Genomic DNA, 27,730 nt, shown 5'->3' with positions numbered 1-27,730 from the left:
AAATTTTTTTATTCTGGTAGAATTTGTGTATATAAAATTGTACAACACAGAATTGAAAAATTAATTGTTTAATGTTTTGAATTTTAAGATATTTAATAATTAATTAAAATTACAAATAACATGCAAATAATAGCGAAACAAAGTCAACTTTATTATGACTTTGCATTTAAAAAAAACCATCAAGTGCAGTATGATAAATTCATCTTACTAATTAATAATAATAATAACAGTAAATAATAATTATCGAGCAATACAGTGAGTTGGAAAATTTATTACTATGATTTACATTTTTTCTAATACTTTTTTTACTATTATTATTATTATTATTATTATTATTATTTATTTATTATTTACTTATTTAACTATTATTTCATATATAAAAAATGACATTAATTTCTAACACTAATATTACCTAAATATTTACACTTGTCTTAACGAAAATTAAGGCCTCTTTTTTTGTATTTTCTATAAAAAAAATTTTTTTTTATTTTACCTTTATAAAAATACTTAAAAATTAGCTTTAATTATCAAATTCTTGTTTAATATATTTCACAAATAACTAAATTTTTTTTTTATTTTATTTTATTTATTTCCTTTTTGTCAGTGATTAATTATTGAAATAAAAAAATATAAATTAATTAATCTTAAGTTTTGATTATATGAATAACAATCAACAATAAATAAATTATCCATATGCTGATTGTCTAATGTCTCCTGTGATTTTTTCATGCTGACAATTGTAATAATAAAAACTACTTACACAACAGTCTAGCTTTAAATTGTTCGGTAAAAATACGGCTCAAGAATGAGCACCCACCCAGAAATATTACTAGTTTAATGCATAATTTTTGATATTTTAAAAAATTATTTTTTTCTTAACATGAAGAAAATTTTAATTCAATTAATTTGGTCGCGTATTTGCGATCATGAGCTCTAGTTTTTCAAAAGCATACTCCAAATTACGTGCAAGACCTGCACTGCACCCGTTCTTTTGAATTGTCTCAAATCGGTACGTACGGAAGTTCTTTTCCTGATCAATGTAAGTAACAGCAGCCATCAATGGACACATGATTATTTTTGAGTGATCCAAGAAATTTATCTACAAAAAAAAAAAAAAAACATCAATAAACATAAAAATAATTGTATTTGCGTCCAATTATTAAAAAATAAATAAATAATTTTTTTTTTAATGAAAAAAAAAATGTGTGGGTTAAAGAAACCAAATAGGCAGCACAACAACGATTAAAAAAAATCTAGTAATTTAATTTTATATTCAGTACGTATTTATCAATTTTTAATTATAGATAAAATAAAAAATTGTGAGTTACAATAAAAAAAAAAAATAAAAATGAAAATTAGTCATTAGAGCTAAATTTTGCTGTGTTTAGTAGAACGTATATTTACAATCAATTTATATAAAATTAAATATCAATTATTAACTATCAATTATTTTTGTTAAATAATTAAATTTAACTAGCAATAAATAAAATTTTGATTTATTAAATAATGACTTTTGTTAAATTGCTCTGTAGTTTCTTAACAATTGAGGTTTTTAAAGATATAAGCTGATAATTTCTATTACCTTAGCAATTTTTTTTTTACTCAGACCTATAATTGATAATAAACCGAAAAAATAGGATAAGCCCTTATGGCTTTAGAAAAATGTTTTCTTAAAACTATAAGGGCGTATAACAAAAAAAAAATTTTTTTTCGTTTTTTTCATAGATATTAATGTTTTCAGTATTTTTACATTGATTGAAGAAAAAAAATTTTTTGACATATCAACCGTGAAAGTTGGATTTTCAAGCAACACACAGAGGACGCAAAGAATACGATTTCTGACACTCTATAGTTTAGTTAATTTACCTCTCACGAGTATCGAAAAGTAACTTCTCTCTCTCTATCTGTCTCTACATTTCTGCACGGCTGCTAAAATACGCTATATTCGAATCTTGTAAACGACTTCAACATATACGTAGATTTAATCCATCGTTATTTAATCTCGTGTGACAGGCTTTGTGTTTAAGTTAGAGTTATAAAGTTATTAATAAAAATGAGTGAACTATTAATAAAAACATCAACTCCACCTAATTTAACTACTATGGCAATTACTTTAAATAAAATAAACAATGATAAGAGATTTTTCACGGTTCTTTCAAATCCAACTTTCACAATTGATAAGACAAAAAATTATGTTCGATACTTTATGCACAAAGGTAGGGATTCTGACAAACTTGAAGTGAAGGCACGCGTTTGAGACTATGATACATTCTCATCAAGACCTCGTACTATATCCGGACTCGCTACGCTCGTCCGGATAAATAACTCGGTCTTGATAAGAATGCGCTATAGCCTCAAACTCGTGATGTCACTTCAAGCCGTCAAAATCCCTGCCTTTGCGCATACGTATCGAAAATAACTATTTTTACACGCCCACTTGGTTCTGTAGAATCATAGGGGGGTATATTTTGAGATACGCCCTAATGGTTTAAGTAATGCGATATGCTATTTGTATCATGAAAAAGGTAATAAACCATAAACCGAACAATCAGTAAAAAAAATTAGTAAAACGGTTCACCCTAAAGGCCATCCCTGCAACTTCCCGCTAATTCCATACCCGGGCGCTTAAAATTGTACTTATGATGTTTTTGAGATTTTTGAGCTCAAAATATAATTTATGTGATATTTTGAGCTCGCTGAGCTCAAAGAGATAGTATTTATATGCATTTGAGCTCTTCGAGCTCAAAAGTCTGATAGGAGTTTCATAGAATACTACTTTTGGAATTTTCAAACCACAATAACTTTTGAATAGATCCACCGATTTTCACGCGGTTGGCGGCATTCGACGCAGTTTTATCAGCCTCATAAAGAATTTTCAGGTTTTAATTGATCGAACCAAAAATTTCGGAGTAATTTCGAAAAAACACTTTTTTCGGTTTTCTTTCGTTCACGATATCTCTCGAACGAGTTGACCGATTTTGACCAGCTTGGTGGCGATCGACGTGGTTTTTCATTGTCTAGAGCTGACTAGTTTTTGGAATCGATCGGTAGAGCCGTTTAAAAGTTACCCAAAAAAAACCATGTTTGAAAAAAATTTTTTTCTTAGTTTTTTTAAGATTTCTCAAAATCGACTGATCTGAATTGGTCCAAATTATACTCAAAATCTAAGTTTGGCCAAGCCCTTCCAAATGGCACTAACCGCGATAAAATCGGATGAGTCGTTCAAAAGTTATAAGCGGTTCATATACTTTCACACACACACACACACACACACACACACACACACACACACACACACACACACACACACACACACACACACACACACACACACACACACACACATGCAGACACCGTGACAACCTCGCGGGAGTAGTCAGGGAAGCTTCCTATGACCTTCAAACGTCGAGATCTGATGAAAACTCGATTTTTGCAAAACGGGGTGAAAACAATAACTTCCCAATTTTTGAAAATCTTCGATTTTCTTAGCGGGAAGTTAAAAATGGTACATCATCATTTTAAATAAAAAAAATTATACCACTCAATGGAATAGTTTTTTCTAAATAATACAGATTTTTTGCAGACATAAACTATAATTTTTATATTAAATTTTAGCGTCTAACTATACCTCCAAATTTTCAAAGCGTACCCAGAACTTGAACAAGCTGGGGCTGCATAATTTTAAAAGCATTCTAATCTCTAATAGGTTTATAAATTAGTAATCAGCATTGTGATTTGTATTACTGCAAATTAAATAAGTTTTATAGCTAAAAATTAGTGTAGTTAAAAATTATTGAACGTTTTGAATTGAGTTTTTTTGATTTATAATTGAAAATTTGCTCTGTCATCCATAAAAAATGTAACTAAAAAATTAAATAGAAATATTTCTCATTTTTAAATGAACATATTAAATATTCATAGTATTATTTTTAATATTAATCAATAATATGTTATAATTCTTTAGATATTTCAATAAAACGTTGAAAATTTTTGGTGTGCCTATTGCCATATATTTTATTAGTTCAACTACTGCTCCCGGAGTGTTCAACTACTGCGGCTTGTCAGAATTCATTGTTCAACTACTACTTCTTTCATAGTCTATTTTAAAATCGTCAAAATATAAATATTCAATTATCTTTGTTATTTTGCCCTTCAATCAATTCAAAATTGTTTATATTTTCATGAAAATCACTAATTTGAACTAATAATTACATCATTATAGATTAAAAGTAGGATTAAATACGTTTTACTTTAAAACCTGTTCAACTACTGGGTACTTTACCTTATCAATAAAAATACTGTGATAATAAAATAAACAAACCTGAACAGTCCCATTATTCAATTGCATAACTACAGCAGTTTGTGTGCGGAACCATTGATGCATATAAGGAACACGGGACATGGCGTCATTTTTAACAGCAACAGATCCACCAGCTTTCATAAGATGTTCATTCATGTACTGCAGGAAAAAAGTCATCAATTTCATTTTTTTCTCCAAGGCTTCCGGATAATCTTTGACAGTGTAGTAAGTCTCAGTAAGATCACGACTAATGTAATGAATATTGAATTTATTAGCCAGCATAATAAGTCTCGTTCCATCGTTGTACATAACACCAACTCCATCATCACACAGCTGATAACCGAATCCATATTTATCAGAATAATCAACCCACTTGCTGACCCAAACCAACGGCTGAGCAGAAGGATCAGTATTTTCCACCGCCAGGGAAGCATCTGTGCGACCCGGTTTAGCAGCTAACACCGCGGTAACTTGTTCCTTTAGTGTTATCAACATACGTTTAACATTACGACCAGATTTTTGAGCATCAGTCTGGCTTTCTGATCCTTTTGTGCCAACACGTGGAGCTGGACTTGTTGGGATACGGAAGGTTCCTTTATCATCTTCTTCATTTTGATTCATTTCTGTCAAAGGTTTACGGTTGTAAGTCTCAAGTGTGTCAACACGTGGTGCCATTGTCAAACATGACAGCGGAAGACTTCGTGGCATGAACCCAGATGAAAAGAATGGATCTTTAAGCAACTTCATCACACTGGGCCGTTTATTTGGATTCCCCTGAAGTGTATTGGTTATCATAGCAACAGCTGGCTGGCTGATACTTGATGGAGTTTTGTAGTTAACAGTCTTTATACGAGCGTAAGTTTCACGCAAGCTTGATGTTTCAAATGGCGGCTTACCGACCAACAGTGTGTACATTATACAACCGATACTCCATACGTCTACTTCATATGAATGTCCGGCTTTTGTTAATATTTCTGGCGCAATGTAATTTGGAGTACCACACAATGTTTTCTTACGTTCACCATCATGAACCAATCTTGTAGCTAATCCAAAGTCACCAATTTTAACTTGTAATTCATCGTTCAGAAATAAATTACCCAGTTTTAAATCACGATGGATTATTTTATTTTTGTGTAAATAATAAACACCGTCTAAGATTTGTTTCATAAAATAACGGGTTTCACATTCTGTTAGTGCTTTTCTACGTTTATGCAATTCCATCATTGACTAAAGTAAAAATAAAAAAAAAAAACAAAACAAAAAATAAAAAAAAATTGAACTTAATAAAATCATAAAAGTATAAAAAAAAAAAATATGCTTACTCTTTTTCGACATAATTCTAAAATAATATAGACGTTATAACAATCATCAAAGAAACCATGAAAACCAACAATATTTTTGTGATTCAAACTTTTGTGTATCTGAATTTCTTGAGTCATTTTTTCACGGTGATTGCTTTTAGTCATTATTGACTTTGATACTATTTTACCAGCATAAACATTCTGGGATTTTGATTCACGGATCTCGTAACATTTTGCAAAGCCACCCTACAAAAAAAAAAATATTTTATATTAATGAAAATTAATTTAGTAGATATTTATTAATTTTTTGAATTTTTTTAACTAATAAATTATGGCGAAAATAGATGAAAAAAATTGACATGGAGAAATTTTAAAAAATTATAAATGCTATTTTTTGAGAATAATTTTTCAGGAAAAATTTATTTGTTAAATGAAATTAAAAAATTAATGTTATTTTATATTGAAAAATTTTATTAGAAAAATTTTTTTTACTGTAAAAATAAAATAATTTTATACAATAAAATATTTTTATTATTTATAAGGATTGAAATATAGAAACATGTGATTATTTTATGAAAATTAATTCAGCAGATATTTTATAATTTTTAGAATTTTTTTTAATAAATAAATTATGGCAAAAATAAATGATCAAAAAAATTGACATGTAGAAATTTTAAAAAAATGTAAATGCAATTTTTTGAGAATAATTTTTTAGAAAAGATTTGTTTGTTAAATAAAATTAAAAAATTATCAAGTGACTGCTAACTTTAATGTCATTTTATATTAAAAAACTCCATTATAAAAATTTTTTTGAATGCAAAAATAAAATAATTTTATAGAATAAATTATTTTAATTATTTATGAGAACCGAAATTGAGAAACATGTGATAATTTTATGACATTAAAGTTAGCAGTCACTTGATCATTTTTTAATTTTATTTACCAAACAAATTTTTTGCGAAAAATTATTTTTAAAAAATTGCATTTGTAATTTTTTAAAAGTTCTACATGTCAATTTTTTTTCTTCATTTTTATGCCATAATTTGTTACAAAAATTATTTAAATTATCAAATATCTGCTCTATTAATTTTCATGATAATTTTTATAATTTTTCTAACAAATAAATTATAATAAAAAAAATTTATTTAAAAAATTCCATCTTTAGAAGCTCTAAAAAATTATAAATGCGGTTTTTTAAAATAATTTTTTAGACTTAATTAATTTTTCAAGAAAAATAAAAAAATTGTCAAGCATCAGTGTCGTAATTATTAAACACAATGAAATTTTTCCAAAAGTGTCAGCATCATAATAAGTATAAGGTTAAAAAATTAAAAATAAAAATAAAAAAGAAATAAATAAAGCATGAAATATATTAAGTGAGCATGACATAAAATATATAAAGGACATACTTTTCCAAAGAAGCGGCCCTTGAGATAGCTTTTGCCAGCATTCTCGTCATAAATAACATCAGGAATAATAGACTCTTTTTCATCCTTAGACATTTTGTAACTGCACTTGGGTTTTCAACACAGGAAATAAACAAAAACTATTTATAGTAACAACAATCTATCCATAAATTTAATAAGAACAATATATCACCCACAGGGGAAATTATTTTATAAAAATCTTACAGTGTAGAACTCGCCGATCAACAGTACCTACTACCGCTCACAGGATAGCACACCAGCACATCCTATACAGTTGTATTTTGGCAACGGACGAACTTTTGAAATTTTTTAACCCAATCAGAAGCACTCTAACTCAAACGGTTAACGAACCGGAAATAAACCCAATTGACTAATTGGATTAGATATTTTATTAACAGTATTTTATAACTTCACATTTATTCTTAATAAAAAAAAATTTTTTACGTGATAATTATTGCAAGTAAATATTTTAAAATATAAAATGTCAAAAAAAAAAATTGTTTTATTGAAGATGCCTCTTAAACTTAAGCTGAGCATGCGCGCTGAAAGGGTGCGAGTGTAATGCGCAAGAAAACGATCGATGATGCGACTTCCACTGAAGCCGGCGTCCATTTTATCTTGTTGATAGTGTTTGGTGCGTTTAATAATCATTTAAGTTTTTAATTGTCACTTGGTACTGTCATTAAGTTCCTTTTTAGCAAGAAAATAAACAAATTGTAAGCTTGATTTTTTTATACTTTTATTTTTTATTATTATTATTGTTCTTATCATTAATTATTCGAATTAGTAATTACTCAGTATTATGAGCGATGGATTATTGAGCCGTAGTTCTATTAAAAATTTAATTTTAAGTATTAAATAATTATTAATTCGGTAATTGTCAGAATTATATTTAATAATAGCTTCATTAATTATTTACTAATTGAAGATTGAGCAATGGAAAGCGGACCTCCTGCTCGTGGTGGATTTAGAGGACGAGGTGGACCAATGCGAGGACGTGGTGGTTTTGGAGAACGTGGACGGTGAGAATTTTTTTTTTATTTTTATGAAAATTCACTTATAAATTTGGAGTTTTTGACGAACAAATTTATTCCTATAGAGGTGGCCCTCCAAGAGGTGGAATGATGCGCGGACGTGGTGGAGCACCTGGGCCAATGCGAGGAGGCCCGCCGGGGATGCGGGGTCGGGGAGGACCTCCGGGACGAGGTGGACGCGGCGGACATTATCCTCCAGGGTTTGTAAATTTTTTTTTACGAATTAATCAAATTATGCCATGATGACATTAGAGTTAAAAGTTACTTGACCATTTTTTAATGTTGTTTTACAAAAAAATTATTTTTGAAAAATTGCATTTTTTATTTTTTTAAATTTCTACGTGTCAATTTTTTTTGCCATAATTTATTTGTTAGAAAATTTTTTTTAATTATCAAATATCTGATAAATTAATTTTCATTGTCATGACAAAGTTGTTAAAAAATTTTGGAAAATTACATAGTTTCTATAAAATAATTTTTTAATTATTGACAGCTCCATTTTCTGGAGCTTATTTTATAGCTTTTGTAATAGTTTCTAATTTATTTTTTTATTTTTCCTCAGATTTTATAGAAATTCAGTTTTTATTAGATAATTATCGTTACATTGAAATTAAAGCAGATTTAATTCACAAGAAAAATTCTAATTTAAGAATAAGAATATATTACAATTATTGATGGAATTTTTTTATTTTTACTACTAACTTATTTGTTGAATCAAGCCAAAAAATGATTAAATATCAACGAATTTCGACATTATCTAAAATAAACAAAAGTTTGATAATTATTAAGATTTTTTTAACAAATAAATAATGACAAAAATAATAAATACAAAAATTAAAAAAAAAAAAAAACTATGAATGCAAATTTTTTTAATAATTTTTTCTTCTTAATTTATTTTTTTTTTAATAAAAGTGATTAGATGATCTCCTAAAAATCTGATTGTATTTATAAAAAATTTATCATAATAATTAATTGACACTAATAATTGTTGGATCAAACTTTCAAAATTCCATTTGTCTCATAAGGTAAAGTATCCAGTCGTTGAACAGATTTCAAAGTAAAATGTATTTAACCCTACTTTTAATCTATAAAGATGTAATTATTACTTAAAATTAGTGATTTTCATGGAAATATAAATAATTTTGAATTGATTGGAGCGCAAAATGACGCAGATAATTGAATATTTATATTTTGACAACTAATAAGTTTTAAGATAGAGTATCAAAGGAGTAGTAGTTGAACAATGAATTCTGACAAGCCGCAGTAGTTGAACACTCCGAGAGCAGTAGTTAAATTAATAAAATATATGACAATATGCACAGCAAAAATTTTCTACATTTTATTGAAATATCAAAAGAATTATAACATATTAATATTAAAAATAATACTATGAATATTTAATATATTCATTTAAAAATGAGAAATATTTGTATTTAATTTTTTAATTACATTCTTTATGAATGCCAAAGCAAATTTTCAACTATAAATAAAAAAAACTCAATTCAAAACGTTCAATAATTTTTAACTACACTAATTTTTAGCTTTAAAACTTATTTAATTCGCAGTAATTAATACAAATCACAATGCTGATCACTACTCTATAAACCTATTAGAGATTAGAGTGCTATTAAAATTATACGGCCCCATCTTGTTCAAATTCTGGGTACCGCTTTGAAAATTTGGAGGAATAGTTAGACGCTAAAATTTAATATAAAAATTATAGTTTATATCTTTGCAAAAAATATATATTATTTAGAAAAGAATATTTCATTGGGTGATATAATTTTTTTTACTTAAAATGATGATATTCCGTTTTTTTACTGATTATTCGGTTTACGATTAAGTACCTTTTTCATGAAAAAAATAGCATCTATCGGCTATTCTCAAAATCAATTACTGTATCATTGAATAATTATAACATGCATATATTACTCATAATAAATATACGGATTTTGTATTACTATTCGAAGTCTGTTCAAGTACCTCCCATTTTTATAAGCGTATAAGTACTGAGTACTTTACCTTAATATTTTCTTTTTTTCGGAGAGAAAATCGGGTAAGGGCTACAAATATCAACTAGTTTATATAAAATGAATAAATATATTATTTGTAAATTTATTGACAGATTTTATGAGCTGAAACGAGTGTTTTTCTTTTTTTAAGTTTTAACTTACAAACTATAATAATTTTGTACTGGTCTCATTTTTCTAAGTATTCAATTACTGGGTACTTACCCTCATTAACTTTTAACTCTGTTGTAAAATAAAACTTTAATTTCAACAATAATCTAATTTAAAAAAAATATATTTAGAGGCCCACCAGACACAAGTTTAGCAGGACCAGGTGGAGCCCCACCACCTCCCCCAGGAGTCGGTGGCCCAACACGTGGAAGTGGTCGGGGAGCACCAGGTGGATTCCGTGGTCGAGGTCGAGGAGATTTCGGGCGTGGAGACAGCCGGGGAGGTGGTTTCCGTGGCCGCGGTGGTGATCGTCGAGGTCGTGGCTCGGGGATGTTCAACCGCGACGGACCACCAAGAGGCTCAGGTCGTGGCTCCAATGGTTCTGGTTTCGGAGACCGTGGACGTGGAATGGACCGTGGTCGCGGTGCTCCAGTTAAGCGTGGAGGAGTTCCCGGTGCCGGTGGACCCCCAAAGCGACCAAGATACGACGTTACAGCTGCCCAGCCTGCTAATGGTTATGCTTCTCAGCCACCAAGCCAAGGCTACGGACCCGGTAACGGATACGGACAAGCAGCACCCGCTCCCGTGGGTAGCTACGGAGCTACTACTGGTACCTACGGACCACCTCAGAGCGGTTACCAACAGTCTTATCAAGGATATGAGAGCTATCCTACACCTGCAGACTACACACAATCAGCGGTAATTATTATTAAACAGTTCTTACAATAAATATTTACAATAATGTATCCAACAGTTATTTTATTTATTATTAATTAATTAGACATTTTATCAACAGGGATATCCAGCACAAGTACCACCAGACAACAGATATGGTGGTATACCGCCAGCACCTGCAGCAAGTTTTAATTCCAGTGATCCATATGGCTATGGAAAAGTTCCGCCTCAAGGTTTGTCCTATTAAATAATTATTTTGTTGGAAAATCTTTTTTTCTGTCAAAAAAATTTTTTTTAACACGGAAAAACTTTTTGATAAGTTCAACTTTGTTGATAATTATTTACAAGTGGGGTCCACCATTTTAATTTTCATATTTTTAAATGAAATTTCTATTTGATTTTATTGATACTACACCGAAAGAACAAGATGATTTTGGATATCATCCAAGATTATACTGAGTGAAAAAAAATTTCAGATAGTAGCTAGTATAATCCAGATCACACAGTATAATCTGGATTTTTTTTAGCTGCAGTAATAGGATTTGTTTATATTTAAAAATATTCATTAATATTTAACAAATAATTTATTAGAGACCACTTTTTAGTCCTTAACAAATATTTCTTAGTATTTAAAAAGATTTATTAATATTTAATAAATAAATATCAGATTCATTGAATACAAACAAATCATTTTAAATACTAAGAAATATTTGTTTAATAATAAAAACTGGTCTCTAATAAATGATTTGTTAAATATTTACAAATAATTTTAACTATAAACAAATCCTTCTATCAATGCACTATCTGAAATTTTGTTCACCATAGATATCACTGAGTATAATCTGGGATGATATCCAGTGTCATCTTGTTCTTTCCGTGTAGGAATTCAAATTGCGCGCTCTAATTCTAAACTAATAAGGAATCAGGGTCCATGTTTTCGAGTTATTTCGATACTAAGCTAACTCCAATCAACCATCAATTTTAATATGTAGGATTTTTTTTTTTTTTTTTTTTTTTTGAAAAATAAAAAAAAAAAATAAACAATTTAAAAAAAAAAAAAAAAAACGTTGATTATCACAATTTTAACAAATTTATAAATTTTTTAGAAAATTGTGATATTCAACTTTTTTTTTTTTTTTTCAAGGAGGTATCACGGCAAGAAAAGACACCAATAGGTTATGGCTATTGGTTTCTTTCTCACGCACTAGTGCTGCTTCTCTTTACAGACTATCGCTCACTTACTTCCACTCACGTAAAATATCGAAAGTCGCTAACTTCAAACATTTTTATAAAAAAAATCAATACCGCTCGTTTATGTTATTTTTGATAAAAAATACTTGTTATAACTTCTATTAAATATTCTCAGTTTTTCAAAAAAATCCTTAGAAAAGTATGGTTGTTATTCAATAAAATGTTCACTCTAACTGCGGTCAGTATAATAATAGGGAATATATGTTAAATGTACGATTTTTAGTCGCTAATATTTCGAAAATTAGCACCGCAAGGACTATTAAAAAAATTTATTCGTATAGAGAACGCTTAAAAGTACGCGTATTCAAAAATTTAAAAATTTTGTAAGAAAATTGATTTTTCACGGAACTTCCTTAAATTGTTCGTTTTTTTATGTACTTTAAAAAAATATATATATCAAAAAAAGATGAAAAAAAAATTTTATTCAAAAATGTAAGTCAAAATTTTTTCTAACTTTGGAAGGCAAAAGAGCTATCGAAATCTTTATTTTTTTTCACAATATTTTTTATCTTAAATGTGCCGTAAAAATAAAAAAAAATTAAAAAATGTTAATTTTTTATCTAGATATGGCCAAAATGAGGTTGACCCCACTTGTAAATAATTACCCTTTTTTTTTCTGTCAAAAATTTAATTTTTTTTACACGGAAAAAATTTTTGATAAGTTCAACTTTTGTTGAAATTTTCTTTAAATATTTAAAAATCTCAAAACTATTGGACATTGTCCCAAATACCCGCCATGTTTATAAATTCACAAAAATTATTTATTGTTATAAAATAACAGATTGTAATTGAAATACATAATAAAAAAAAAAAAAAAAAAAAATTAAATCTAAATAGTTTATGACATTGGATTAGAAAATTTTTCCGTGTACTATAATTTGGTTAAACCACTTATTTCCGTTGGTTATTTTTAATGTAATTTGTAAAAAAATCTTTTGAAAGATGTATTTAAAAAATAGTAAAAAAATAAAAAAAGTATTAGAGATAGAAATAGAAAAAATAATAATATTTGTATGCCGGGTGCGCAGTTAATTACCAACAGGAGGCAGTTGCTCCTGCTGTGGGTGGTGGTGGTGATGGTGTTGGAAATTATCCTCCTGCTAATCCTTACGACGACCAATCCTGTAATAACAGCGGCATGACGGTCAGGGGTGATTATTCAACACACGAGTATGGTTAGTTTTCTCACAGACTATTTTAATTATGCATAAATTAAAATACAAAATAATAATATAATGGGATTCATTTTTCGATTCAGGCGAGAAAATAATAATTATATATCACCGCCAAACCACTATTGAGCACTGCCTTCTGATTGGGGGAAAGAAAAAAAAAAACAATTCTCTCTTAGACTTTTATTTGCACTGTTAATTATTATTAAAAAAAAAAAAAAAAAAAAAAAAGAACAAGAAAAATTATTACCTTTTATTTTTCTCGTCTGAGTCTCTATGAGTTTTAATTATTAAATAATGTTTTAATTTTTTTTTTAAATTAAAAATTAAATTTATTATTATATTTTGTTACAGACTATACAAGTCAAGACGGTGGCTATGGAAAACAAGATTATGGTGAGTACCAATCTGTTGACAGGCATTTCTATTAAATAAAAAAAAATGACGAAAGAAATGAAAAGTTAATAATTAAGAAAAAAATCAGAACAACAAAAATTATTATAGAAATAATTAATAAAAGAATACTGGAAATTTTATTAAGGACTAGTATCATTGCTATGATAAATTTAATAAATATATATGTATAATTCAATTTAAATAATTATAAAAAAATAACTCACGAAATATAATCAATTGATAATAAAAATTTATAATATATAGGTAATTTACTTTAGGATATATTTAGGATAAACAAGATTAAATTATAGGATTAATTAAAATATCGGTTATTAATAGATGAAATCAATTGTTTGATAATGAATTAATGAATAATATTCATTAAACCACTGATAATAAGTTGGTTATGGAGTATGAAAATGACTTTAATAATATCAATGAATAATTGATTTATGTAAAATGATTTACATAAATTTTAAATACATACAACCGGAAGAGCTATTACTGCAGACGGCATACTGGTTTCTAAAGTCTCCAGTTTTCGAAATTTTACTTTTATATTTGACAAACGAATTAAATAATTTTTTTTTTCTGTAAGTAGTTTTATAAATTAATAAATTATATTTAATTGAAATTTTTTTATCGACAGTGAGAATATTATTTATAAGTAATTTTTTTTTTTTTTTTAGTAAAGTGAAAAGTTATAAAAGTAAAAAACTACGGATGATACAAGTTATTTTTAAATATTTTTACGTTATTATTTTTATACTGAATTATTATGCATAATAATAAATTAAAAATATTAAGGTAGTTTGGTAGCCAAGTGCCTTAATTAAATTTGACCCCATATTTTTTTTATATTTATTCGGAAGATTATGGTTAAATACAATGAAAATTAATTTAGCCGATTTTTGATAATTTTTGTAACAAATAAATTAGAAAAAAATTGACACGTAGAAATTTAAAAAAATTAAAAATGCAATTTTTTAAAAATAATTTTTTGAAGCAAATTTGTTTGTTAAATAAAATTAAAAAATGTTCAAATGACTGCTGACTTTAATGTGATTTAAATACATCTATAGAAAAAAAATCAGATTTTTTTACCACACCGTTTAAGAGATATAATTAATTAAAGTTTTGCAAAAATACACGATCTCTTATGAGTATCTTTGTTCAATAACTCCGGAAATGGAGGATTTATAAAAAATCGGCCAACTTGACTCCAAAAAAAAAAACTTTCCAATAGATAGAACGATGTTCAAACATATTCTATCAAAATTTTATAACGATTTACCACATAGTTTTAATTTAATTAATTTTTTAATATTATAAATTGGCTTCTATTTTTGTTGTTTGTCGGAGACATTACTCCCCCATATTTATCAGGGGAAAAATGGTGACTTCTCGGTGCGCTGCAAATTTGAAATTGAAATATAATCATAAAGTTTTTTTGCATTCAAATATTTTAAGTACCGACCTTACATAACTTATAACAGTTGTTATTGTTTTGTGATAGTCCAGTACTTGTCAGTTGAAATTTTAATAATTATATAATTATAATTATTGAACCATAATTATGAATTGATTTATTCAATTAAATTCTAATTAGAAATAATTTTATATTTTATGCTATTTTTCGAGTGATCACTTACAAAAAAGAAAAAAAAATATCTATTAATTTGACCTCGGATTGCGACTACCAAACTACCTTAAACTGTTTAACGTAAAAATATTTTTAAAATAAAAAATCAATATTTTTTAATTTAAAAAAAAAACTTTTTATCATTAATGATTTTTTTTATTGCGATTATTAAATTAAAATAAAAAAATTAAAATTTCTTGACAATATTTATAAAAGTGTAAGAAAAACTCATTTTAAAAATAATATTAAAAAATTTATATCTTCTTTGTTTTCAAACCTTAAAATCACAAATGTCACCATTAATAATAGGAATATTTAATTTAATAATTAAACAGGTGAAAATAGTGTTTAACTATTAGCAAAATTTAAAAACACACATAGTGAATTAATATGTAAGTGAGATATATTTCTCAAAATCTATAAAAAAAAAATTAACAATTATTTCTTCTTTTGATTTGTGAGAATTTTTAAATTTAGTGTCAATATTATTATAAATTATAACTTATTAACTTTTTTTTTAAATTAAAATTCAATGTAAAATAAAATATATAAACTAAAGTATTAATAAGAACATATTGTAAACAAATTTACAGCAAAATACATTTTTTTTAGAAATACGAAAATAATTTAATAGCCATGATATTTATTTATCAATATTGAACTGCCATTACCATCCACAATAATTCAGTATTGCGTAAGTTTACTGATTAATAGTAGTAACCATAATTCAACACATATAATTAGACAGACAGTTACTAAAAAAAATTTTTTCTTCAATACAAAAAGTTATTAATAAATGAATAGGTGAATTTAATATTTTTTTTTTTTTTTTTTTTTTTTTTTTGTAATAAAAACACTTTACAGAATCAACAAAAAATAATTTTCAATTTATAAATTTCTAAGGTAAAGTACCCAGTAGTTGAACAGGCTTAAAAATAAAACGTATTTGACCCTACTTTTAACATATAAAGATGTAATTATTAGTTGAAATTAGTGATTTTCATAAAAATATAAATAATTTTGAATTGATTGAAGCGCAAAATAACAAAGATAATTGAATATTTATATTTTGACAACGTTTTTAAGATCGACTATTAAAAGAGTAGTAGTTGAACAATCAATTCTGACAAGCCGCAGTAGTTGAACTAATAAAATATATGGCAATAGGCACACCAAAAATTTTCAATGTTTTATTGAAATACCAAAAGAATAATAACATATTATTGAATAATATTAAAAATAATACTATTAATATTTAATATGTTCATTTACAAATAAGAAATATTTGTATTTAATTTTTTAATTACATTTTTTATGAATGACAAAGCAAATTTTCAATTATAAATCAAAAAAACTCAATTCAAAACGTTCAATAATTTTTAACTACACTAATTTTGAGCTATAAAACTTATTTAATTTGCAGTAATTAATATGAATCACAATGCTGATCACTAGTCTATAAACCTATTAGAGTTTAAAGTGCTGTTAAAATTATACGGTCCCAACTTGTTCAAGTTCTGGGTACTGCTTTAAAAATTTGGAGGAATAGTTAGACGCTAAAATTTAATATAAAAATTATAGTTTATGTCTTTGCAAAAAATATGTATTATTTAGAAAAGACTATTTCATTGGGTAGTACAACTTTTTTTATTAAAAATGATTTAGTACCTTTTTCATGAAAAAAATATCAATCGGCTATTCTCGACATGTCAACTTTTAAGTTAACAAAAATACAATTGTTTTCATTTATAATTGAAAAAACTCACAGAAATAAATTTCTGTATCATTGAATAATTATAACATGCGCATATTACTCATAATAAATTTACGAATTTTGTATTATAACAATTCGAAAAGTCTGTTCAAGTACTGGTCCCATTTTTATAAGTGTATTACTGGGTACTTTACCTTATTTGATTTTATAAACTGTATTTTTTCGTTTAGCAAACTTAATGTACTTAGAAGATTGATCGTAATTGATAAAAAGAAATTACCCATTTATCCACACCTTGTATAAAAATCAATAAGAAACTTTTTAATTGAAAATATTCAGTTTCAGAGGCTATTTAAGATCAAAAAGTCATACTCAACAAACTGTTCAAGCAAAACTATTAATTACTTAATTAAAAATTTTTTTTTTTATTTTATGATGGTAAATATTTGAGATGCAAGTCTATGAATAAAGAAGACATCAAGTGAATGAGAAATTCATTGAAAATGAAACATCAATAATTATTGAAAAAAATATTCTCAATAATTGTGAGAATTATCCGCATAATATTCGCACCTATTTTTTTTTAAATTCTTGGTTTTTAATTTTCATACATATTTATTTAATTTTTTAATATTCGATTATTTTATTTCCAATAATTATAACAACAAAAAATTGCAAATAATTTAATTGCAAAAAACATAAGTGTTATTTTTAAAAAAATTTCTTCATAATAAATATTTAAATTTATGTTTATTATTATTTGATATGTATATTATAAATAAAAATGAAAGATGTAATAATTAAAATTGAAAAAATTAATAATAATAATAAACTAGCAAACTGTCCTAGGAGCAAACTGCCCAGCGATAATAAAACAGAACAGCGAATGAATGAATAATGAAGCATACATTCTCGCATTTTTTGCTTAATTATACCGTAGGTATTTTTTATTAATCAATTTTTTTGATTGCAAATTAAAAAAAAAATTTTTCTTTATGAAATTCTCACAATAAAAACATATGATAGAAATTTTATTTTAACTTACAAAAAATGATTTTTAATATATAAAAATGTATATTAAAGAAAAAATTAATAAAATGAGAAAAAATGAATTAAAAAAAAAAAAAAAATCAATTGAAGTCGGAATATTTTTATGCAAAACGATGAAACATCTGAATAACAATATCCAAATGCTTGAATAAACTACGGCTCAAAAAACAGGTGAGTAAAAAAACTATATATGTATACCGTTTTTTATTTATAATTGATTAATTAATAAATTAATTGATTGATTTAAGAAATAATACAAGTAATGTATTATATTATTAATTAAGATATATAAAAAAAATCTAAAGCTCTCCGGTACTATTTTACTAATAGTGCAATACTGAATAAAAAAAAAAAAAACCAGAAATTCGTCAGTCTGTCTACAAAAGTATAAAATATATTACAACAATATAAATAAATATACATAGAAAAAATACAAATGCGTTTATTATAATTATCATAATTATTTGTGAATTTAGGCACTGGTAAAGATCAAATTTCATGTAAGAATAAAAAGAAATTAAAAAGTGAAAAATATTTTCGCGAACTAAGCCGCTGAAATTAAATTTTTTTAAGTTTGAATTTTATTTTTAAAAATAAATTTAATTTTTTAATGTTAGAATATTTTTTATTAATATTTTATTGTTCTCTTCTTAGGATAAAAAATAGTTACGGGTCAACTTACTGGAAGAAAATGGAATAATGTATATACAATCACATGACTGATTATTGTTGAAATTTCAATTTCATTGCTACTGAAGAATTTTTACATTCTTAATTACAAAGGTAAACAAATTTATTTATTGTAAAATAAAAGTGTTATTTATTATTAACCAAAATGACAATTTTATAAATTTTTAATATAATAATTGATAAAAAAAAATATTTATATAACTTCAAATTATTAATGAAAAATAATTTTATGGCTTGATTAATAAAATAAATTATGGCAATCTTAATAACTATTAAATGACTTGATACAAATTATCGGTGAGGTAATTACAAATGGCTTAAAAAAATGTACGAGAGATCGAAAAAATAGTTTAATTATAAACAGAATTGTAAAAATTATTTTATCTAGTAATTTTTTTTTTTGATATTCAAAAACCTCCAAATGTATAAAAAGTAACTTAAATTTAATAAGTTTTATTATTACTTTTAACATTTGTAAAAGTGAGCATGTTTGGTAACCACAAAGTACCTTAGCTTTGATATAATATTAATAATAATCATCAATAAAAGCAAACGACTAGTTGATTAATTAAATTTTTTTAAGTACTTGCTCGTCGTTTCTGCTGATCACTTGACAGTAACATCAATTGTATATAACTATGTCCTTCTCGTAAATTAATGAGCCTAAAAATTTTTTTTATTGTACTTTTAATTAATTTAATTGTAATTGGATGGTAACAAACAGTGAAAATTAATCTAGCAGATATTTGTTAATTTTAAGAATTTTTTTAACAAATAAATTATGGCAAAAAAATTTTAATTTAAAAAAATTGAAAATACAATTTTTTTTTAATTTTTTTAACAAGTTTGTTTAGTAAAAAAATTTTTTAAAATTGTGAAGTTACTGCTAACTTAAATGTCATTAACAAATAACTATTTTTTAGCTCCGATTTAAAAATAATTATTTTTCGAAAAAAATTTGGTAATTATTTATAAATGAGGTCCACCTTATTTTTGGCCATATCTAAGTGAAAAATTAACATTTTTTAATTTTTTTTTATTCAGCTTATTTTTACGGCGCATTTATGATAAAAAATGTTGTAAAAGGAAAAAAAAAAAAAAATTTCGATAGCTTGTTTTTTGCCTTTAAAAGTTAGAAAAAAATTTTGGCTTTCATTTTTTTTTGATAAAATTTCTATTTTATTTTTTTTTTTTTGAAAAGTACATAAAAAAAACAACAATTAAAAAAAAAATTTAATAACACAATTTTCTAAAAAATTTATAAATTTTTTTGAAAATTTGTTAAAATTTTGATAATCAATTTTTTTTTTTTAATTGTTAATTTTTTTAAGTATTTTTCAAAAATAAATATTTCAATAAAATCACATAGAAATTTAATTCAAAAAAATGAAAATTAAAATCGTAGACCCCACTTGTAAATAATTACCAAAAATTTGACCATTTTTTGAAAAATTACCATCCAACTAGTAAATAAACAATATTAATTTCAGTGTATTATATGATGTTTATACTAATACCTGTCACGTTCTTGTTGTTGTATATGCAGTCTGTCACCACGCCGTAAAGGAAGAATAACGCTGGTATAACAAGATGCTTCAGTTGCTGTAACTGCTGATACTGTCGCGCATTTTATTATTTTCCTTGTCAATGATGTGCCTTCAGAAGTTAGTAATATCCAATATGAATAATGTGATGGCTCGCCGTAATAATAAATCTATATTTATGAAAAAAAAATACGTTATCTATTGTTAATTATTTGTTTATTTTAATATTCTTCTATACAAATTTTATAAATCTGAAAACAGTCTCTAAAAATTTTTAAGTTATTTATTTTAAGGCATGAAAATAATACTTAGAATTTTTTTGAATTATTTAAAAATTTTTTTTTTAAGTTAATCAAAAATAAAAAAATTGAAAAAAAAAAATTTTTTTTTTTTTAAATAATTGAAATTATGGTAATTATTTACAAGTGGGGTCAACCCCATTTTGGGCCGTAACTAAGTGAAAAATTAATATTTTTTAATTTTTTTTATTCTGCTTGTTTTTACGGCGCATTTATAATAAAATGTGAAAGAAAAAAATAGAAATTTTGATAGCTTTTTTGCCTTCAAAAGTTGGAAAAAATTTTGGCTATCATGTTTTTGGATAAAATTTCTTCTTTATCTTTTTTTGATATATTTTTTTTTTTGAAAAGTACATAAAAAAACGAACAATTTAAAAAAAAAAAAGTTGAATATCACAATTTTCTAATAAATTTATAAATTTTTTAGAAAATTTGTTAAAATTGTGATAACCAACTTTTTTTTTTTTAATTGCTTATTTTTTTATGTATTTTTCAAAAAAAATATCAATAAAATCAAACAGAAATTTTGTTCAAAAAAATGAAAATTAAAATGGTTGACCCCACTTGTAAATATTCACTGAAATTATAAAATTGATATTTTTTATTGATAACTTGAAATTTTTTTTAACATTAAACGCTTTAAAGATTAAAAATTCAACGGTACAAATTTGAATAATAAAAAAAAATATTTCAAAATATTTTAATTTTTTATATTGAAAAATAAATAATTTCAATAAATACTAACAATTAAAAAATACTTATGTAATTTTCTCTAATTACATTTTTTAAAGCTTAATAATATTTCGATTACAAAAATAATTTCAAATAAATATACTTATAATTTTTTGGAGCTTAATAAAGATTACCAGATTTATGATCTAATCTTCAAGGTTAAAAGATTCTTAAATTTTCATCAACAAGTTGAGTTAGAATATCTTACCAATAAAAAATGAAATTAAATTTATTAACATAACTTGTTTTGATAAATTAAAATTTCATTTTATAAATTAAGTAATAAAGCCACAAAGATCAAAATAATTAAAAGAAAACATTTAAGCTATCAGTTAATTCGTAATTAGTAATCTAATTCAACGTAGTTGATACTTATTATCAACAACTTAGAGATTAATCATCACATAAATACTATTTTTTCATTCTTACTAATTATACAAACAAAACGTTATCTCACGCTCATTTTATAAACAAAAATTTAATAATAAATAACACCTTTATTTTCTCTAAAATGAACCATCAGAAATTTTCTAAATAATATAACTTTTACTACGCAATTAAATAATTAAAAAAATTAAATTTCACGCTAGCTTTTTTCATCAAATAATTAAATAAAAAAAATAATTCTTTCATTAATTTTTAATAAAAATAAATAAAAAATTAATTACCTGAGCTGAAATCATAAATAATCCATTAACTGTGACTTCAATAGACCGTTTATCTTCAACCAAATGAAATTTGTTAAATCCATAACGCGATTCATTCCGTTTAACCCAAGGGCCAATGTAAACTGGGCCATAAAAATGAAAATTATAATTAATTATCAACTTAGAAAAAAAAATATAAACAGCATTAGTCATCTATATAATTAAGATAATAAAGAAAATTTTGTCTCCGGGGTATTTATATGATAAAATGAGTTTTTTTTAATTAAATTAAGTATCATTAGAAAGGTCGAGACCTGAATTTGTACCTTTTCAATTTTTTATATACTTTTCTAAAATAGTTAATTTATTATGAAAAGTTTTCGAAGTAGTTATAAATAGATTAGAATTTCACGATAAATAAAATTTGTTTATTTATTTATTTTGCTTTGTACATGTCAATGTGGTTATAAGTCAAAAATTAATTTATATAATTACGAGACTAAGAAAAATTTTTTAACGGGTATATATTTATCGTAAATTAGTTTTGATATTTTTTCAGCGATATTCATTTATGAATTAAATAATTGAAAGAATAAGGAAAATTTAGTGACGAGCATATTATTATTTTTATAGAAATTTTTATCGTTTAATTTGATATCAGAAAGGTCTTGATAAGAATTAGTGCCTTTTGGTTTTATATATTTTTTATTAGTCAATTTTTTATGTCAAGTTTCTGAAGGAGTTTTTAATATTTTGTTGGTTCTATAAATTTGTTCCGTCACACTTGTCCATTAAATTATTTGTAATTGATCCTGTGATATCACAATTATTTTTAAAATTTATTTAAAAAGTCCCTTAAACTATGTATAGTGTCATAAATATCAAAAAATTATTAAGCCTTAATTTTCTTATTCATAATCCGTGAATTTCAGCAGCCACATAGTGATTGCAGATTGCTAGTTAATGTTTACTCGGAATCTAATAAAGCAACAAAATTTTAATAAGAGCAACTAATTAGCAACAAATTTAACACCACAAATAAATTTTGTTGCTTGAATAATCACCAAGATATTGATGGTCAATGCTGGACAAGTCAATGTCTTTTACTGAGATTTTTTTTAACTTATTCAATAACTATCTTGACAATTAAAGTAATTAATTTTGTTATTCAGACAACATTGCTTGCTTCAGGCAATAAAAATTTTAAGAGCTAAAATCTACTTTGTATAATTAATAATTAAAATTCTGTGAATTGTTAATTTTGATGTAATTGATTTAATAAGTCAATGTAGACTATGATTGATTTCGATTATTTTATTGTTACTGGCAAAAATTTTTTCTATAAGTGAAGAAAATAAATTTTTTAAATTTATTTAAAAAGTACCCAAACTATGTATCGTGTCATAAATATCAAAAAATCAAGCCAAAATTTCCTTATTCATAATCCGTAAATCTCAGCAGTAACATCGTGACTGCACTGATAGAAGGATTTATTTGTATCAAAAAATATTTGTTAATAGTTAACAAATAATTTATTAGAGACCACTTTTTAGCATTAAACAAATATTTGTTAGTATTTAAAATAATTTGTTTGTATTTAATAAATCTGATATTCATTTATTAAATATTAATAAATCTTTTTAAATGCTAAGAAATATTTATTAAAGACTAAAAAGTGGTCTCTAATAAATGATTTGTTAAATATTAACAAATATTTTTAACTATAAACAAATCCTTCTATCAGTGTGAAGGTTGTTAGTAATTACTAATAAAATTTTTTATAAAATAAATACCTGTATCAGTAACGTGTTGCTCAGGTACAGCACCAACAAATGTTGCCACCAGTGGTCCTAATTGAAGTTAACATTGGTTAATAATCATATGAAAATAGAATTATTATTACTGATGAATAAACGAAATGGCAAGCAGTAAATTAGTAAAATAATAGATTAAAATAATAAAAAAATTGAGTGGACTATTTAACTTCGTTAAAACAACTAAGGATAGTCTACGCATAAAAAGCGAAAAATAAAATTCGCTTGGCATGGATTAAAATCAAAATCGGGCATACTAATACAACAATAATGGTCCACGTGTACCCAATCGCCTGCGACTGCGTTTTAGCCTCCTTTTGAACTTTCTTCGCTGTTTACCTCGTCCGTCATCCCTACGGGATCTTCCTGCACGTGAATCACTCCATAAATTCGTATCATTTTGATTTTTATCAATAATCATTGGCATTTTATCAGTCCCATTGTATTCATTTAACATTTCTATTGATCTTACGAATCTTTGTTTTGTTATATTATCATTTTCATCATCATCAATTTTATTTTTATCTGCAATTGTATTTGTACTTGGTAATTCTTTAATATTTATTGATTTTTGTCGTATTATTGGAGTCGTATATTGTCGTAAATTAATATTGTTTATATTTCTATTCAATCTTTCGTATTTTAATGTCAGTATCGCAAAATTTCTGCTCATGGAATTTATCTGTAATCAAATAAATAAAGAGTCTTCTATTTATTTAATAAAAAATTAATTTTTTCTTCATTTTTATTCAATGAATCATAATAAAAAATGTTAGGAGAAAATTATAGATTAATTTTTTTAACAAATAAATTAAAATTTACAAGTTAGAAAAAATTTTTTTAATCAATATTTTTTTTTGTAAATGACTTAAAAATTTTTTACTTTAATTATATTGTAATGAAAAATAAAATTTTTTATTTTTTATAATCTGATTATTAAAGAATAAAAACCTTCTATATTTTGTGCAAATTATTATTTGATAATTTTTTTATGATACTAAAATTAGCCGACGTTTATCAATTTTTGTTATTTTTTTTTTTATAATTAAATTATAAGGAAAAAAATAACAATAAAATTGCACGGATAATTTTTCAAAACTTCTACGTGTTAAATTTTTTCTTTTAATTTTTTTATATTTTTTTCATTAAAAAAAATTATAAAAATTTTCAGATGGCTAATTTAATTTTCATATTTTTTTTTAATTTCACTAATACAAAAAATACTAGATATGATAATTTTTCGTTTTTCTATAGAGCTAACTTTTAATTAATTAATTATTTATTCTAATATTTAATTTTCCAATTTTAAAATGACTAAAAAATTTGTAAAAAAATTACATTATGAATTATATTTAAAAAATAAAGAAAAGTGTATTTTTTGAATCGTCTTGTTTAATAAAATTCTTTATAAATATTTAAATATTTTTATTGTTAATTTCTAGTTATAAAAAAATGAAAAATTTATTTCTTACTAATTGAAATTATAAGCATTAATTTCTGAATAATTAATATTTTCTATAAAAAAAAATTAACAATTTATAAAAAAATTACCTGAGCTTCCAACACACGAACGTCGCGTTTAAGTTGCAAGTAAACAATAACAAAAGTAAAAATAATCAGGACCGTAAAAAAATTTTGTATTCTTCTATAAGCAATAGTCTTCTTGTTACTTGAAACAGAGACATTCATGTTGACATTACACTCAATAACTTTTCCCATTGATGACTTTTCAACGATATCACCAATCCTTATCGTCGTATCTTTTGTCAATACATTCTTCATTTTAAAAGTACTAACTTCTTCATACAAAAGAGTCTAATCCAATTAAATCCGACAAAAAACAATATTTATTTTTCCATCACATAGTTTAAAATTCTGAAAAAAAAAAAATTTATTACACTAAAATAATACAATATTTTTAATTTTTACCAAATGAACAAAAAAATTTTTTAAAGAAATCACTTGTTGAAATTTTAAAATCATTTTTAATAAAAATTAATTTAGAAGATATTTAATAAATTTAAAAATTTTATAAGAAATAAATTATGACAAAAAAAATTGAAGTGTAGAAATTTTAAAAAATAAAAAATGCAATTTTTTTAAAATAATTTTTCAGAATAAATTTATTAAAAAAAAAAAAAAACAAATTAAAAAATAATCAAGTGATTGCTAATTTTAATGTCATTTTTTAATAAAAAATAATTTAGCAAATATTTGATAAATTAAATAAATTTCTAAAGAATAAATTATGCCAAAAAAATTAGAAAAAAAAATTGGTGTAAAAATTTTAACAAATTAAAAATGCAATTTTTTAAAAATAATTTTTCAAGACAAATTTATTTGAAAAAAAAAAAAAAAACAAATTAAAAAATAATTAATAACTTCAATGTCATTTTTTAATAAAAATTAATTTAACAGATATTTAAAAAATTAAAAAAATTTTATAAAAAATAAATTATGTCAAAAAAAAATTGAAGTGTAGAAATTTAAACAAATAAAAAATGCAATTTTTTAAAAACAATTTCTAAGAACAAATTTATTGAAAAAACAAACTAAAAAATTATCAATTGACTAATTTATTAAGCAAATAATTTATTTATCCATTAAAGAAATTGTAAAATTTAAATATAAAAAATTCTAAATCAACAAACTTGCACAGTGAAGACTAAAACAAGAACTGGTAAAATTTATGACCAACTAAGTACTTATATTTATATAAATTTTTCATAATATATAAAGAGATACATTACCAAGTAAAAAACCTACTAACATAATTACTTTATTTATATATCAAGTTACATTTTTAAGAAGAACAATACTAGTAGTATGAATAATCATTTGACACACTTGTACTACCTTTTAAGTAATAAAAAAAAAAATAAAGAAATTGAAAATAAAAAATACACCTGTACTCACTTGATCATTTTCTGCGCACAAGTAATTTTATCCAGCGTAAAAAATAATCGATGATGATTACTATTATTGATTTTGATCAATAAAACTAATAGAATGGTAATAATTTAGCGACGCTGTTAAAACCCATTGTGTTTACTGTCGCGTGGTCCAGCAGCGGAGCTTGGAGAATTTTGAGTAGAGTAGAGTAAAAAAGAATTATTTTTTTTATTTTGTTTGCTTTTAGGCTCAGCGCTGTAACTGTTGTGTGTTGTGCGTACCACCACCTTCTCCGAATAATTCAGTGCTGTAGGCTAAGACTTTATAAGTTAAAAAATAAAATGTGTGAACGACCTGCGTCTTGTTTCTTAAACTTTTCAAGTCAAGTCCCAACTAAAACTGACGAATGCCAACACACTGTGCTCAACTTAAGTCCCTAGATCCCAGATCTACAGTCAATACTAATATAAACTTCTCTCTTATTATTAATTTTTTATTTTTCTTCTTATTTTTTATTTATTTTATTTTTATTAGCTATTATATGTCTTCCAGCAGATGCAGATGCTTACATCCTACATTTTGTAAAGAGCTTTGTGCTGGTACTCTCATCTGATAATTTTAGATCACTTGACATTTAACAACCGCATTTATAATATGAAATATTATAATTTAAATATTTCTTCTATTTCTCCATAAAATTTTTTTAATTGTTTTTCTTTTCTTTTTCTACGCTGTTATATTTTAAATAGCTTTAGATTGACCAATATCTAGGTCTCCGAAAAATCTTTTTTCCATGTACCTGCGAAACTTGTTTTCAAGGGCAAATAACTATTTCATCATTATTATTTTTTTTTAGATTCAATTCTATGGTCCAAATAAATTAGAAATTTTTTTTCTAATTTATTAAAATATTTTTATTTTTTTATTATTGTTATTTATAGTTCATGTTTATATTTTGGAGTAGATAATA

At 24.6% G+C, this 27,730-nt stretch overlaps 3 protein-coding genes across 11 annotated transcripts; 1 reads left to right on the top strand and 2 right to left on the bottom strand.

Moving 5' to 3' along the window:
* Positions 1–564: 564 nt before the first annotated feature.
* On the bottom strand, positions 565–7,294 carry LOC123267648 (serine/threonine-protein kinase polo). Its single transcript, XM_044732385.1, has 4 exons — positions 7,011–7,294; positions 5,623–5,847; positions 4,322–5,527; positions 565–1,099 (listed from the first exon to the last, which is right to left on the bottom strand). Exons 1-4 carry the CDS (start codon positions 7,101–7,103, stop codon positions 902–904), a joined length of 1,722 nt encoding a protein of 573 aa, XP_044588320.1. The 5' UTR covers positions 7,104–7,294; the 3' UTR covers positions 565–901.
* Positions 7,295–7,594: 300 nt separating this feature from the next.
* On the top strand, positions 7,595–20,566 carry LOC123267657 (collagen alpha-1(III) chain-like). Of its 8 annotated transcripts, XM_044732400.1 has the most exons (9): positions 7,597–7,744; positions 7,957–8,050; positions 8,128–8,262; positions 10,374–10,941; positions 11,024–11,150; positions 13,197–13,343; positions 13,695–13,736; positions 18,797–18,925; positions 20,379–20,566. In XM_044732400.1, the coding sequence occupies exons 2-8, from the start codon at positions 7,965–7,967 to the stop codon at positions 18,799–18,801; spliced, it is 1,110 nt and encodes a 369-aa protein (XP_044588335.1). In that variant the 5' UTR covers positions 7,597–7,744; positions 7,957–7,964; the 3' UTR covers positions 18,802–18,925; positions 20,379–20,566. The 8 variants fall into 8 exon arrangements, with proteins under 8 accessions (XP_044588333.1, XP_044588335.1, XP_044588334.1 ...); XM_044732399.1 differs by lacking the exons at positions 18,797–18,925; positions 20,379–20,566 and adding an exon at positions 14,426–14,469; XM_044732404.1 differs by lacking the exon at positions 13,197–13,343 and having other exon boundaries at positions 7,598–7,744.
* On the bottom strand, positions 19,296–27,331 carry LOC123267658. Of its 2 annotated transcripts, none has more exons than XM_044732406.1 (7): positions 26,785–27,331; positions 25,420–25,743; positions 24,208–24,550; positions 23,848–23,904; positions 22,076–22,197; positions 20,350–20,546; positions 19,296–19,495 (listed from the first exon to the last, which is right to left on the bottom strand). In XM_044732406.1, the coding sequence occupies exons 2-7, from the start codon at positions 25,648–25,650 to the stop codon at positions 19,411–19,413; spliced, it is 1,035 nt and encodes a 344-aa protein (XP_044588341.1). In that variant the 5' UTR covers positions 25,651–25,743; positions 26,785–27,331; the 3' UTR covers positions 19,296–19,410. The 2 variants fall into 2 exon arrangements, with proteins under 2 accessions (XP_044588341.1, XP_044588340.1); XM_044732405.1 differs by having other exon boundaries at positions 24,154–24,550; positions 26,785–27,329.
* Between the last annotated feature and the right edge of the window lie 399 nt (positions 27,332–27,730).

Source organism: Cotesia glomerata, linkage group LG6 (genome assembly GCF_020080835.1).
Source record: "Cotesia glomerata isolate CgM1 linkage group LG6, MPM_Cglom_v2.3, whole genome shotgun sequence".
In the NCBI taxonomy this organism is placed as follows: domain Eukaryota; kingdom Metazoa; phylum Arthropoda; class Insecta; order Hymenoptera; family Braconidae; genus Cotesia; species Cotesia glomerata.
Note: the sequence above shows the minus strand (reverse complement) of the source record. Positions and strands in the feature narration are given on the sequence as shown.

Excerpts from the sequence above, each read along its gene's own strand:
- LOC123267648 (XM_044732385.1), bottom strand. The coding sequence starts at position 7,103 with ATGTCTAAGGATGAAAAAGAGTCTATTATTCCTGATGTTATTTATGAC. Across the intron at positions 5,848-7,010 it reads AGGGCCGCTTCTTTGGAAAA|GGTGGCTTTGCAAAATGTTA; the intron begins GTATGTCCTTTA and ends TTTTTTTTGTAG. Across the intron at positions 5,528-5,622 it reads TAGAATTATGTCGAAAAAGA|TCAATGATGGAATTGCATAA; the intron begins GTAAGCATATTT and ends TTTTTACTTTAG.
- LOC123267657 (XM_044732397.1), top strand. The coding sequence starts at position 7,965 with ATGGAAAGCGGACCTCCTGCTCGTGGTGGATTTAGAGGACGAGGTGGA. Across the intron at positions 8,263-10,373 it reads GGCGGACATTATCCTCCAGG|AGGCCCACCAGACACAAGTT; the intron begins GTTTGTAAATTT and ends AAATATATTTAG. Across the intron at positions 11,151-13,196 it reads TGGAAAAGTTCCGCCTCAAG|TTAATTACCAACAGGAGGCA; the intron begins GTTTGTCCTATT and ends CCGGGTGCGCAG.
- LOC123267658 (XM_044732405.1), bottom strand. The coding sequence starts at position 25,650 with ATGAAGAATGTATTGACAAAAGATACGACGATAAGGATTGGTGATATC. Across the intron at positions 24,551-25,419 it reads TTCGTGTGTTGGAAGCTCAG|ATAAATTCCATGAGCAGAAA; the intron begins GTAATTTTTTTA and ends ATTTGATTACAG. Across the intron at positions 19,496-20,349 it reads CAACAACAAGAACGTGACAG|GCTCATTAATTTACGAGAAG; the intron begins GTATTAGTATAA and ends AAAAATTTTTAG.